We start from the raw sequence: 13,649 nt of genomic DNA, 5'->3' as shown, positions 1-13,649 counted from the left end.
TGCAGCTGTAGCCTGTGCTAGCCATTACAATAGAGCAGTGCTGTCCTGAGCCAATTGGGTGGGTCAGTATAGAAAATATACTCATGTACTCCTAATATTACAATGATGGCTACCCTTCAGCAGGATGCTAATAGGACACCATTCATGATGGGGCTTGGATAATGTTAAAATGTATGAATCCCTCATTGTTCTGTCAATAAGGTTCCATGTCCCATCATTTCTAGCTGTCGGTTTCACATTTTCCCAGCCTGGGAAGGGCACAGTTGTGTACACCTTCATACTGATATATGTGTAAGGAGAGGTTTTTAACATACAGTTGACTCAATTACTGGCCTGAAAAATATTGTCATTGAGATAGCAGCCACTTGGTGCTACAATGTAGAAAATCTGTAGTAACAGCAAACAACATAAAGCACAAATACTATACAATGTAAAAGGAACACATACATATAAACACAACGCCCTGGCTGATTTTTTTTTATTTATGACCGGAGTGTTCCTTTAAAGGCCATTTGGATTTACAACGGTCACAGTTCTGAAACGGTGTATTTTCTAAAACTGTGAAATCCACAGACGTATTATGTACGGAGTATATGAAACTACACACTGCACATTCCTCCCCCCCCCCCCTCTCCCCCTAGCTTCAATCCCCTCTCCTTAATATCCCAACTCAATCACTTTTCTCTCGGAAGGTATGAAGAAACAAGGTGTTTTCCAAGGAATGTGAGGTAAATTCATCAAACAGCCCTTACTTCTACTAACCAGTGCAAGAATGTGCATCATTTTTGGCCTGTGCTCTCTGCAGTCAGAATGCCTATCTATACCTGCATGTGTAAGTAGGCATCGCACTGCAAGGTACCATTACTAAGGTTTGCTTTCAATAATAATAACTAAAACAACTGTAGGAAAATGTAACCTTCTACTTTTTGGCTGCAGCTTGCTTTACGGTAACACGATATGTTGCTTTTTATGCGGTTAGCATGTTTTCTCTTTCCCTGCTGCTTTGTGCTTGGTTCGTCCTGCTTAGCCAAGCTTGGGGACTGAAGATTTTATTGCACATTTCAGATAAAGGCTGTCACATAAGCAGCACCATGAAGCAAATAAAGTTTATTCCCAGGAAAAATACATATTTGCATATGCAACCCCTATTATGAGTGTTGTAAAACATCCTAGGTCTGATAGTCTGCATATAAATATGGGAATTATCTGCAGAGTATCAGATTGCTTGAAAAAGTAGTGTTTATGATAATATAAGTACATGGTGGAGTCGCTGTTTATGCAGTTATAGCACAGTACATTAATGTTACTTAAGCAGGGTCTACTGTACACTTTAAGTACTGTCTACTGTTAGATTGGCTCCATCACTTTATTTGCTTTTCCCTTATTTTTTAATAGATGCTACTTGTTAAAACAAGTATATTACAACATACAGTATTTAGTGAATAGTCAGGTGCTGTCACCGTCATAACTCATCTTCATTCTATTACTGGGTCAAAGCTACTGAAATGAAAAGTTTTAAACGGTAATTTCTCACTTTTTAAAATGATATTTTTGTAATGCCACTAGGTCTCTAAATCCGCTCACACTCATTGGAACATTCGGGTTTACCTATAGAAATTCCTGTGAAAGACAATTGGAGGGATTGTCCATATTAACCAGGATTCTGGATTTATTTTCTTGCCAGTACAAAAAGTAACCTACTGTTCACACTAGTGTCATAGCTTGTCAAAGAGACTTTGTCAGCTCCGAAAACCCCTTGAACTACAATAATTAGTATATCTCTTAAAAGACGCTGATTCCAAAGCTTATTTTTTTATCTTTCTACTTACTTGCATTCCCCTTCTGTGAGCCCGCAAACTGGCCATGCACTTCATGTATCAAGAAGACTCCTAAACTTTGCCATATAATGGAGAGGAATACTAGGACTGGCCATCAGCATGCGGCACATGGACAGTTTGTGGGCTTACAGCGAGGGAGGCAAATGAGTAGAAGGATAAAAATTGCAGATTTGGAATCAGCGTCTTTTAAGTTATTTACTAATTACTGTGGTTTAGGAGGATTTTTTAGAGGAAACAGAGTTCCTTTAATGGAGCCATGATCAAAATGGATCCTAATAAATTGTAACTGATCCCATTGACTTTATTGGTGGATCCATCAGGGTTCAGGTGTGTTTCATTACAAGACTACTAGGGCAGTAGACTCCACTATTATTGCCTTAAAAATCACCGGAGACCCGTCGAAACAGATCAGAGCTGATGTGAACAAGGCTTAATGGGATTAGTTACTTCTTATTTTCATTAGTTTATATAAATATACTGAATTGTATTGACGTATTAAGAGAAAATTCATAGAACGAATAGTAAAAGGAGTTTTAATTGAAATTAATAGGGTTTTATGATATATTTAAACTCATGCTTTTTGAGAGATTACCTATAGTGCTCTGCTTCTGTATCAATGTATTGGCCTTCAAGAGAACTCAACTTGATTTATTTATTTATTTTGATGGTATCATACATAGAAAGTCTATACAGAGATGTTGTGCAGGCAGCTTCTCTATTTGGATGATCATCTTGGCAGCATGTATAAACTATAATACACATGCTACAGGTATTGATCCCCGAGATCTGCTTCTGTGTAACGCAAAACATACAATACAAAAACAGGCCTTTAGATTTATTTATTTTTAAATTAAAAATGTATTCTAGTTCATCATAGAACCCCTTAAATTCCAGTGATCTTGGTCACAGTGCAACTGTTGCTGTAGCTTCTTGTGGACCAGATTCATAAGGGATGGAAGACGAACAACCAACAGTCGAAGTTTAGAAATACCTAAAGAGATGGGGCATTTTTTGTAAATAAGCTGGGAACTAAGTGGAGCTGCCAATACATGTGGAAATTGTACTAGATGTAACAGCGCCTAGATTATTCATCTTCATTCCCTATAGCACAGAACAATCTGAACTTCAAATGAATAGCGCAACCTTAAAAATATTTATGACTGCCCTGAAATCTGGCTTTGCTTTGCTTATGTTATGCTTGCTTCTTTCCCTTTTTTCTTTTGTTCTCCTTTTTTTATTTTTTTTAACCTCAATAAATGATTACTGATGCAGACTGGATGAAGAATTGAAAGAAGCTGAAGCTGCAAAGTAAGAAACCACTTGCCTACATGACAATAAGGCTAAGTTCACACTACCGTTAATATATGTTTACCTCTCTTACGTCAGAGGAAGAGCGGATCGAAAGATTAAACGGAAAGCAACGGTTCCGTTAGAATTACCATTGATTTCAATGGTAATTCTTTTTTTTTTTCAGTTTTTTTCCGTTTGTCTAAGTTCACTAGATTTCCGTTTTTTTTTACGGAAGCAAAAGTGCAGTCTGCAGAACTTTTGTTTCTGTGAAAAAAACCGGAAACCTAGCGAATGGAGACAAACAGAAAGCAACTGAAACAAAAGAATTACCATTGAAATCAATGGTAATTGTAACGGAACCGTTGCTTTCCGTTTAATCTTTCGATCCTCTCTTCCTCTGACGGAAGAGAGGTAAACGTATATTAACGGTAGTGTGAAAGAAGCCTTAGCTGTTTAATATATAATATGTGTTTGTATTTTCATATGAGTGCTGGAATACAGTGAAGGTTGGGATTTTATTGCATGCATAGGCGCAAAAACCTGTTTAGTTATTACTGTCACATATAGAAAGCCTAGAACTTGATGTTGAGTTTGTAAACAGATCATTTAAGAGAATTTGTCACTATTCTATGATCTGCAATCAATATGAGATTATAATATTTTCATTGTAGTATCAATTCAATCATGTATCTTCCTTTCTTAGGGTCACGTTACACTATTTTTCATAGGTGGACCTGTAGCTCAGAAGTATATATAAAACTGTTATACAGGCCAGTCAACTGTCAGCATATTTTCTACCATGTCATAGATATCGGTCAGAAGATTAAATCAGTGTTGTCTGCAAGCATGGATCACCAAATGGAGGTCTAACTCCATGGACTCTACCAATGCGATCTTTTAAGATGTCTTATGAACATCACTTTTGAGTGTTTTTGGTCTTTAATGTAGGTATACTAAACGTGTAAGACAAGGGTGGGTGCAAGAATAAATATTCAGTAGCTCTTTTGATAAAAAAAATTGTGCGGATCACTATTTAAGAAAGTTAACCTCACATCATGCAAAACATATTTATTATATCACCCGAAAATGATTGATCCAAAAACAACAAAAACATCAATTTGATGACAGATGCTCCTTTGTTACTGCTCAATTTGCCCACAATCTATAGACTAAATCACTCTTCATTATTTCAATAATTAATAAAATAATTCTTAAGCCAGGTGCCTTTTATTGGTAGTATTAGCATATCAAGGTCATTTTTACCACAATTGGCAATAATGAAGATACATAAAGCACATTTTTGCACCCTTGTACATAGTACCTGTTCATGCTCTATTGGAGGCCACAATAAATCAAGTAACATGCATGCTGGCTGAAGATGCTTTAATATATATCTTTATAAGTGAACTTATAATTGTGTGACTACCACTTCAAGTATTTTGCATCCTCTTGTTCCTCTTTCTCTCTTCACCGTCAATCACAAACTGATACATTTATATCTTATTGTATTTTATTTTTCCTCCAAAAAGCTTATGTATTTAAAAATATATATTGAAGAAAAAGGTAAAAAAAATAACTTTATTCACAACCGCATGAGAAACCTTTTTGGCTTTTATAACAGTTCTCCATGCCAGTAACTAACCTCTTAACTATCATTGGCAATTAATTTGGCAGATGTAACTGAAGCCACTTACACATTGTACAGTAACACTCCCTGTCTAGTGGATGACTAGTGCCTTTTCCACCCTGTTGTTGCTTGCGCCAAGTCATTTAAATGTCAGTAATCCACATAGTCTGTATTCAGACACTGTACACATGATCTGTACTGTACGTTCTTTTTCCACAATTGTGTTATACGTATGTAAAAAAGGAAACTAAGAATGATCACCAGTGCCAGTAACAATAGCTTCATTATTCTGTGCAATGATTTCCTTAAAGCATAAGAATAATATTCATTGCACTTTCCTTATACTTACCCCATTCATTATGTCTCCAATATGACCGTATCTGTTATACCATTCCTGTTAAAAATAGAGTAGAACTTGTTAACTGGTTACATCTGGGAGATATTCCATAAACAGCAAGTAAAAAACACCTCTTCAGTTTATTGAATGAGCCTAGAGCTACAAATTTGTTTTCAGCCTAAAAAAACCCATACAGACATAAATTAGGGAAATTGTTAAATATGCCCACAGTGATACTAATATATTTGGGGGAAAACATACAGTTCCTTAGCGTTAGTAATCTTTATTTTCAGAACATGTCTAGTCCACATATACATACGAATAGATATATCATCTGTAAATACTGGAATATTTTAAAAGGAATGTACCATCAGAAAATGTAATATTATTTAAATTAGATTTTAATTCTAAACATATTATTTTAACATTTTTGGTGATTTTTTTTGTATGTATCTTGAAATTTTTCAGTTTCCACATTAGTCACTAGAGCACACACAGTATATGGTCATTTCCTGTTTCTGCAGCTCACTTTCAACTTTGCTGGTAGACTGGGGTATGTTTAGCACAGCAATCTCATTATCATTAGAGGGTTGGGGGATTTAATGACCGATGACAGCTCTTTTCTACTGCTTGCCTAAATAAGGCAAGATGCTAAAGCTACACACAGATCAGAGTCTATATACTGCTCCCCTACTACTACCTGGTCTCTGAGGGAGGGGCTGCACTCCATTAGTTTCTGGAGACTGTATTATCTAATTACACTTTGTGTCCATTAATTCCCAATCATTGTAGCTGCCATAAAGCACAAACCCTGCTGCTTTACTGAGAGCAAGTGTGCATCTACAATCTAGCTGACACTAGGGAAGTTTTACAAACTACAATATTTTTTTAAAAAAGAACAAACAAATTATTTCCCTTCTACATACAGTGAAGGAAATAAGTATTTGATCCCTTGCTGATTTTGTAAGTTTGCCCACTGTCAAAGACATGAACAGTCTAGAATTTTTAGGCTAGGTTAATTTTACCAGTGAGAGAGAGCTTATATTTAAAAAAAAAAAAGAAAATCACATTGTCAAAATTTATATATATTTATTTGCATTGTGCACAGAGAAATAAGTAATTGATCCCTTTGGCAAACAAGACTTAATACTTGGTGGCAAAACCCTTGTTGGCAAGTACAGCAGGCAGATGTTTTTTGAAGTTGATGATGAGGTTTGCACACGTTAGATGGAATTTTGGCCCACTCCTCTTTGCAGATCATCTGTAAATCATTAAGATTTTGAGGCTGTCGCTTGGCAACTCGAATCTTCAGCTCCCTCCATAAGTTTTCGATGGGATTAAGGTCTGGAGACTGGCTAGGCCACTCCATGACCTTAATGTGCTTCTTTTTGAGCCACTCCTTTGTTGCCTTGGCTGTATGTTTCGGGTCATTGTCGTGCTGGACGACCCAGCCACGAGCCATTTTTAATGTCCTGGTGGAGGGAAGGAGGTTGTCACTCAGGATTTGACGGTACATGGCTCCATCCATTCTCCCATTGATGCGGTGAAGTAGTCCTGTGCCCTTTAGCAGAGAAACACCCCCAAAACATAATGTTTCCACCTCCATGCTTGACAGTGGGGACTGTGTTCTTTGGGTCATAGGCAGCATTTCTCTTCCTCCAAACACGGCGAGTTGGGTTATTGCCAAAGAGCTAAATTTTAGTCTCATCTGACCACAGCACCTTCTCCCAATCACTCTCAGAATTATCCAGATGTTCATTTGCAAGCTTCAGACGGGCCTGTACATGTGCCTTCTTGAGCAGGGGGACCTTGCGGGCACTGCAGGATTTTAATCCATTACGGCGTAATGTGTTACCAATGGTTTTCTTGGTGACTGTGGTCCCAGCTGCCTTGAGATCATTAACAAGTTCCCCCCGTGTAGTTTTCGGCTGAGCTCTCACCTTCCTCACGATCAAGGATACCCCACGAGGTGAGATTTTGCATGGAGCCCCAAATCGATGTCGATTGACAGTCATTTTGTATGTCTTCCATTTTCTTACTATTGCACCAACAGTTGTCTCCTTCTCACCCAGAGTCTTACTTATGGTTTTGTAGCCCATTCCAGCCTTGTGCAGGTCTATGATCTTGTCCCTGACATCCTTAGAAAGCTCTTTGGTCTTGCCCATGTTGTAGAGGTAAGAGTCAGACTGATTAATTGAGTCTGTGGACAGGAGTCTTTTATACTGGTGACCATTTAAAACAGCTGTCTTTAATGCAGGCACCAAGTTGATTTGGAGCGTGTAACTGGTCTGGAGGAGGCCGAACTTTTAATGGTTGGTAGGGGATCAAATACTTATTTCTCTGTGCACAATGCAAATAAATATATAGAATTTTGACTATGTGATTTTCCGTTTTTTTTTTTTTTTTTTATATATATATAATCCATCTCTCACTGGTAAAATTAACCTAGCCTAAAAATTCTAAACTGTTCATGACTTTGACAGTGGGCAAACTTACAAAATCAGCAAGGGATCAAATACTTATTTCCTTCACTGTATGTAAATCGATTTAATGAAATTAAAATTAAATACATAAGACATTCCCTTTAACTTTCTCATCTACTCTAACTTAGGGCTCATACACACAGCAATGGTATGTGTAATGAGCCTGTATGGTGGTATACTACACTTTTCAAAATCAATGCATGTATAACTACACTTTTCAACATCATTGTATGTATAACTTAAGCTTCGTTCACATCTGCGTCAGTGCTCCGTTCCGACGTTCCATCTGAGCTTTCCGTCGGAACGGAGCCCTGACTGACACAAACTGACACCATAGGTTTCCGTTTCCATCACTATTTCAATGGTGACGGATCCGGTGCCAATGGTTTTAGTTTGTCTCCGTTGTGCAAGGGTTCCGTCGTTTTGACGGGATGAATACCGTAGTCGACTACGGTATTCATCCCGTCAAAACGACGGATCCCTTGCACAACAGAGACAAATGGAAACCATTGGCACCGGATCCGTCACCATTGAAATCAATGGTGATGGAAACGGAAACCTATGTTTTCAGTTTGTGTCAGTCAGGGCTCCGTTCCATCGGAAAGGTCCGTTGGTACGGAGCCCTGACGTAGATGTGAACATAGCCTAGGGCCTGTAGTACCTGATATTTTCTGAACTTATTTATCCTTTACCTTGAGACAGGAGTGCAGTTTGGGTGATTTATTGCTTACTTGACCAACAATAATGATTGTAAGGTTTAGCCTAGGGGTGCACAAGTTTTTCTGTGCATTTCCCAACTATTAGGATACAAAAGACAGGCACATCCTTCTGATGCATAAAACAGAGTTCTGTCATTAGATGTAGGTCTTTGAGGAAATATGTGAGCACCCGCTAGTGCCGGGACCCACTTTTGGCTGAGACTTTTGTTTGGGATCCCCCACGACCGTACTTAGCCCCATCATGTATAACTAGACGCCGGTACTTCGAAAAATAAGTCCCTGCAGCATCCAAAACAATTTTAATTGTGTGAACGGGAGAGGGGACGGGCTCAAGGTATCCTGCTGCCATGCGTAGCTGAGGTCTGACTATGGCTGCTGTGGGTTGGTCATGTGACCCGAACGGTCCAACAGTGGCCATCAGAGGTGTAGATAGGGGTTTAGCACTGGGGGAGGGGGGGTGAAATACATCTCAGTGGGCACCATTCCAGTGGGCCCCCACACAGTATAATGACCTTTTAGTGGCACCCACACAGTATAATGCTTCTCTAGCTGCCCCCATAGGATAATACCCGTATAGAAGCCCCCACACAGTCTAATGCCCCCTTTGTGTCCCCCACACAGCATAATGCCCCTAAAGCTGCCCCCACACACAGGGAATAATGTCCTCATAGCTGCCTCCACACAGTATAATTGCCCCTTAGTGCGCCAACACCGTATAATGCCCCATAGCTGCCCCCACACAGTATAATGTCCCCATAGCTGCCCCATAGTGTACTCCTACCAAGTATAATGCCCCCATAGTGCCTAATAAAAAATATTCAAATATTTACTCACCTATCCCCGCTCCAACGATGAATGGATGCGATCCCTCTGTGAGATCCCTACGGTCTGTGCAGTTTGTGGCTCGGCACAGACAGGCGCAATGACGTCACTACAGTTGCTCACTGTCAGTATTACATAGTGAATGCTGGAGCAAGGAGCCGTCAGCTCCCTGCTCTAGCATTGGATTCAACTGTATTTGCATCCTGAAGACACAGATACAGTTGAAACCGGGACATGCCACAGTGGGCCCAGGGCCATCGGTGAGTGGGTCGTGAGGTCTTCACATGACCCCCCAGGGAGTCATGACCCACAGTTTGGGAAATGATGCTCTAGTAAATATGCCATAAATGTCTCAGATTGGAATAGAATACTCCTTTAAGTTTTATTTTGGCTTTAGGAAGTGGAATAATCTAATGATGTAGCCTTCAGACCAGTAAGGCTGTTCACCCCTAGTCTAGCCTTTTAATGTTACCTCCGTAGTAAAATACATTAATTACAGTATGATGGTAAACACATATTCATCATTGGGTGGTCTAGAGCTGTCACAAAGGGTCTATGGAACCACTGGGCCGTACCGCCTTGGCGGTAAGGCATCTGGCCAACAGGGCGCAGGTCAATATCTATAGCTCGTACAGGTACCTGTGGCACCTCGGACAGCAGCAAGGCAGGCTCAGCTGGGATTAGGCAGCAGGTAGACGTCAGGCGAGGTGAAGCAGGTCAGACGTGGGATACAGCACGACACGACTTTGGTACAGCATAGTACTCGACCAGGATAGTATGGAATGAAGGGAACAGGAACAGGAAAACACTAGGAGGCCATCACATAGACAAACTTAGGAAACATCAACAACGCTCAGGCATAGAAGCAGGGAACTGGAGCCCTCTTATAGTCCAGGGTACTCACGGGTTCAAGTTCATCAGAAGTCCGGTGCGCGTGCTGCCCATTTAAGAGCGGTCACGAGCGTGGGCACGCACCCTACGTGATCCGGATGAGGCGAGTGGACGCGAGCGCTGGCGTCTCCTGAGGAGGAGGCTGGGGCCATCGCTTGCCGACTCGTGGCTGCGGCGGTCAGGAGGAGATTGGAGGTGACGGCCCGCAGCCACAGACATTACAGTATTCCCCCTCTTACGCCCCCTCTTCTTGGGACCAGAGTGAGAGAGAAACTTTTTCAGAAGAGTAGGGGCATTGAGGTTCTCCTCTGCCTCCCAGGACCTCTCTTCAGGACCAAACCGCCTCCAATCCACCAAATAAAAAGTTTTTCCTCTCACTTTCTTGGTGCCCAAGATCTCCTTAACCTCAAAGGTGTCCGAATGGCCGTTGGAGGCAACCGCAGGGCTAGGAGTCTTGGTATAGCAGTTCAGAACCACCGGTTTCAGGAGGGAGACATGGAAGGAGTTGGGGATCCTGAGGGTAGGAGGCAGCCGAAGCTTGTAGGCTAGAGGTTTGATCTGCTGCAGGATCTCAAATGGTCCGAGGAACCTGGGAGCAAATTTGCACAACGGCACCCCAGATATTCCTAGAAGACAGCCAGACCTTTGTGCCAGGAAGAAACTGAGGAGGTTCTCTTCTCCTTGTGTCAGCCTTCCGTTTCATGCGGTCGACTGCCATTAGGATGGAGTATCGAGTCTGCTGCCAGATCTGCAGGAAGTCTCCAAAAGCGGAGTCAGCCGCTGGTACCCCGGAAGTATCAGGCACCGGGAGAGGAATTCTTGGGTGTTGGCCTTAGACAATGAAGAACAGTGTATTCCTTGTGGACTCGCTGGTGTGATTATAGTAGCAGAATTCAGCCTATGGGCGCAACTGCACCCAGTCATCATGCTGCTTGGAGATGAAGTGGCGTAGGTAGTTCTCCAAGATCTGATTGATCCTCTCGACCTGACCCTTGAACTGAAGATGGTAGGCTGAGGAAAAGTCCAACTTCACACCGAGGAGTCCGCAGAGGGCTCTCCAGAACATCGAGGTAAACTGAACCCCCCAATCAGAAACAATATGCTGCGGCAAGCCGTGCAGGCGGAAGACGTGTTGGATGAACAGCTTGGCCAGCTGAGGAGCAGAAGGAAGACCGGTCAAAGGAACGAAGTGGGCCATCTTCGAAAATCGGTCCACCACCACCCAGACAGCACTGCATCCAGCAGAGAGAGGCAGGTCCGTAATAAAGTCCATAGCTATATGCTGCCAGGGAGCATTGGGCACAGGCAATGGTAAATAAATAGGCTCCAAGCGTATTATAATTGTGGGCTGGGTAAAGTGTGAGACACCAACTTCCCCCCATAATTAGCATATAGACTGCTCCATAACAATTAGAACCATACCGAAAAATTAGAGCTCACAGTCAAAGTACATATGAAAATATAATGGTTTTATTATACAAATATAACATACATTAACAAACATTTAAAAAACCCCAGAGGGGTTTTTAGGACTCTAGTAAAACCACTGCGGTATGAAAGAGCACAACAGGGAGAGTACTGACTAATCAGAAATAATGGATAGACTACAAAACACCCAGACTACTTATCACTATTGTGTGAAAAAAATCTCAACCACATTGGGTTAAAAAAACTGAAGCACCCTGATAGCCTCCAAAATCCCCTCTAAATAAACATCTAATGAAGGTGGGGGGGGGGTGGCAACGGGAAGAATCAGTATCAGTCATAAGCTGTCAGGCATATAATCTTGCCCATATTGTGTGAAGAAAAAGTTTACAGGTCCGTGTTGGCTCAACCGCAGGGAACCCCAACGCGCGTTTCGCCGTTAGATGCTTCCTCAGGGGGTACAACAATGGCTGGAGCAGACCAGCTGGTCTGTAGTGAGCGGCCTTGTTACCTGCACATACAGAACAGGAAGAAACTAATTCCATAATGTCCTTGGGCAGCGTGGGCCACCAGAAATGACGAGCAATCAGATCCCGGGTCTTACGGACCCCTGCGTGACCTGCCAGTCTAGAGGAGTGTCCCCAGTGGAGGATTCTTCCACGATCAGCCAGGTGCACAAAAGTCCTCCCTGGAGGAATGTCCCCAACTTGCAGGGGATTGACAGAGACAATGCAAGACGGATCAATAATGTTCTGTGGAATCTCCATGGTGTCTTCCGTCTCGAAAGACCTGGACAAGGCATCGGCTCTCACATTCTTGTCGGCCGGGCGATAATGGAGCTCAAACTGGAACCTGGTAAAGAACAGTGACCACCTGGCCTGACGAGGGTTCAGCCGTTGGGGCGTCTGGAGGTAGGTCAGATTCTTATGGTCTGTAAAAATTAGGATCGGATGAGCTGCGCCCTCTAGTAGATGTCTCCACTCTTCCAGAGCCAATTTGATGGCCAGTAACTCCCGATCCCCAATCTAGTAGTTGTGTTCTGCAGAAGAGAAGAGCTTAGAGAAATATCCACATACCCTTGACTTGCCCTTGGGACCTCTCTGGAACAGGAGTGCACCAGCACCGACAGAGGATGCGTCCACCTCCAACGAGCACTGCAAAGAGACATCCGGATGATGGAGGATAGAGGCTGACGTGAAGGCACTCTTTAGGCTATTGAATGCCTTGGGAGTCCACACCTTGGTGTTCATACCCTTCTTAGTGAGGTTAGAGATGGGAGATGTCACTGAGGAGTATTTTGGAATAAATTGCCTGTAAAACTTGGCGAATCCCAAAAAGCGCTGTATTGCCCTCAAGCTTTGAGGGCATGGCCATTCCAGGACAGACTTTAAATTCTCTGGATCCATCTCGAGACCTCGATTCGAGACGATGTAGCCCAGGAAGGGAAGAGCATCTCTGTCAAACACGCACTTCTCCAACTTGGCGTACAGACAATTCTCCCTTAACCGTAGCAGAACTTGATGGACATGTCTCTGATACGTCATAGGTCTGGAGAAAAAATCAAGATGTCATCAAGGTAGACTACTACACAAACATAGAGGAGGTCACGGAAAATGTCATTAACAAACTTCTGGAAGACCGCAAGAGCATCACACAGGCCGAAGGGCATTACTAGATACTCATAGTGTCCATCACGGTGTTAAATGCAGTCTTCCATTCATCACCCTGGTGAATCCAGACTAGGTTGTAAGCCCCACGCAGGTCTAGTTTAAAAAAAATCTTGGCACCACGTATACGATCAAATAGTTCAGAGATCAGCGGCAACGGATATTTATTCTTCACTGTGATCTGGTTGAGACCACTGTAGTCAATACAAGGACGAAGAGAGCCATCTTTCTATTTGACAAGGAATAACCAAGCTCCTGCCGGGGAGGAAGACTTTCGTATGAAGCTCCTCTCCAAGTTCTCTTGGGTGGACATGGACAGAGTCTCTGGCAAGAAGAGAGGATATACCCTACCACGGGGAAGAGATGCACCAGGAATCAGTTCAATAGGGCAGTCATACACCCGATGTGGAGGCAATGTCTCCGCCTCCCTCTTGCTAAAGACGTCCGAAAATGTAGCATAATGACTCTGCAATCCTGCCAATGACCGAGGCAGAGAAGGCTGAACCGAATGATTCTGCACCAGGCAACGGCTTTGACACTCAGGGCCCCA

General features: G+C 42.3%; 1 protein-coding gene across 7 annotated transcripts in view; it reads left to right on the top strand.

Annotated features, from left to right (window-relative positions):
• The window catches only part of PRUNE2 (prune homolog 2 with BCH domain), a 444,626-nt gene that overhangs the window by 418,403 nt on the left and 12,574 nt on the right, over window positions 1–13,649 (top strand). For 3 of the 7 annotated variants that reach the window (XM_075828243.1, XM_075828230.1, XM_075828264.1), the window contains 2 exons: window positions 693–728; window positions 3,111–3,146. The exons of 1 other annotated variant lie outside the window; for it this stretch is intronic. In XM_075828243.1, coding sequence (XP_075684358.1) covers window positions 693–728; window positions 3,111–3,146 — 72 coding nt within the window. The remainder of the gene's footprint in view (window positions 1–692; window positions 729–3,110; window positions 3,147–13,649) is intronic. 3 more of the 7 variants (XM_075828248.1, XM_075828238.1, XM_075828253.1) reach the window with 2 other exon arrangements.

This window comes from Rhinoderma darwinii, chromosome 1, assembly GCF_050947455.1.
Source record: "Rhinoderma darwinii isolate aRhiDar2 chromosome 1, aRhiDar2.hap1, whole genome shotgun sequence".
NCBI classification, from domain to species: domain Eukaryota; kingdom Metazoa; phylum Chordata; class Amphibia; order Anura; family Rhinodermatidae; genus Rhinoderma; species Rhinoderma darwinii.
Note: the sequence above shows the minus strand (reverse complement) of the source record. Positions and strands in the feature narration are given on the sequence as shown.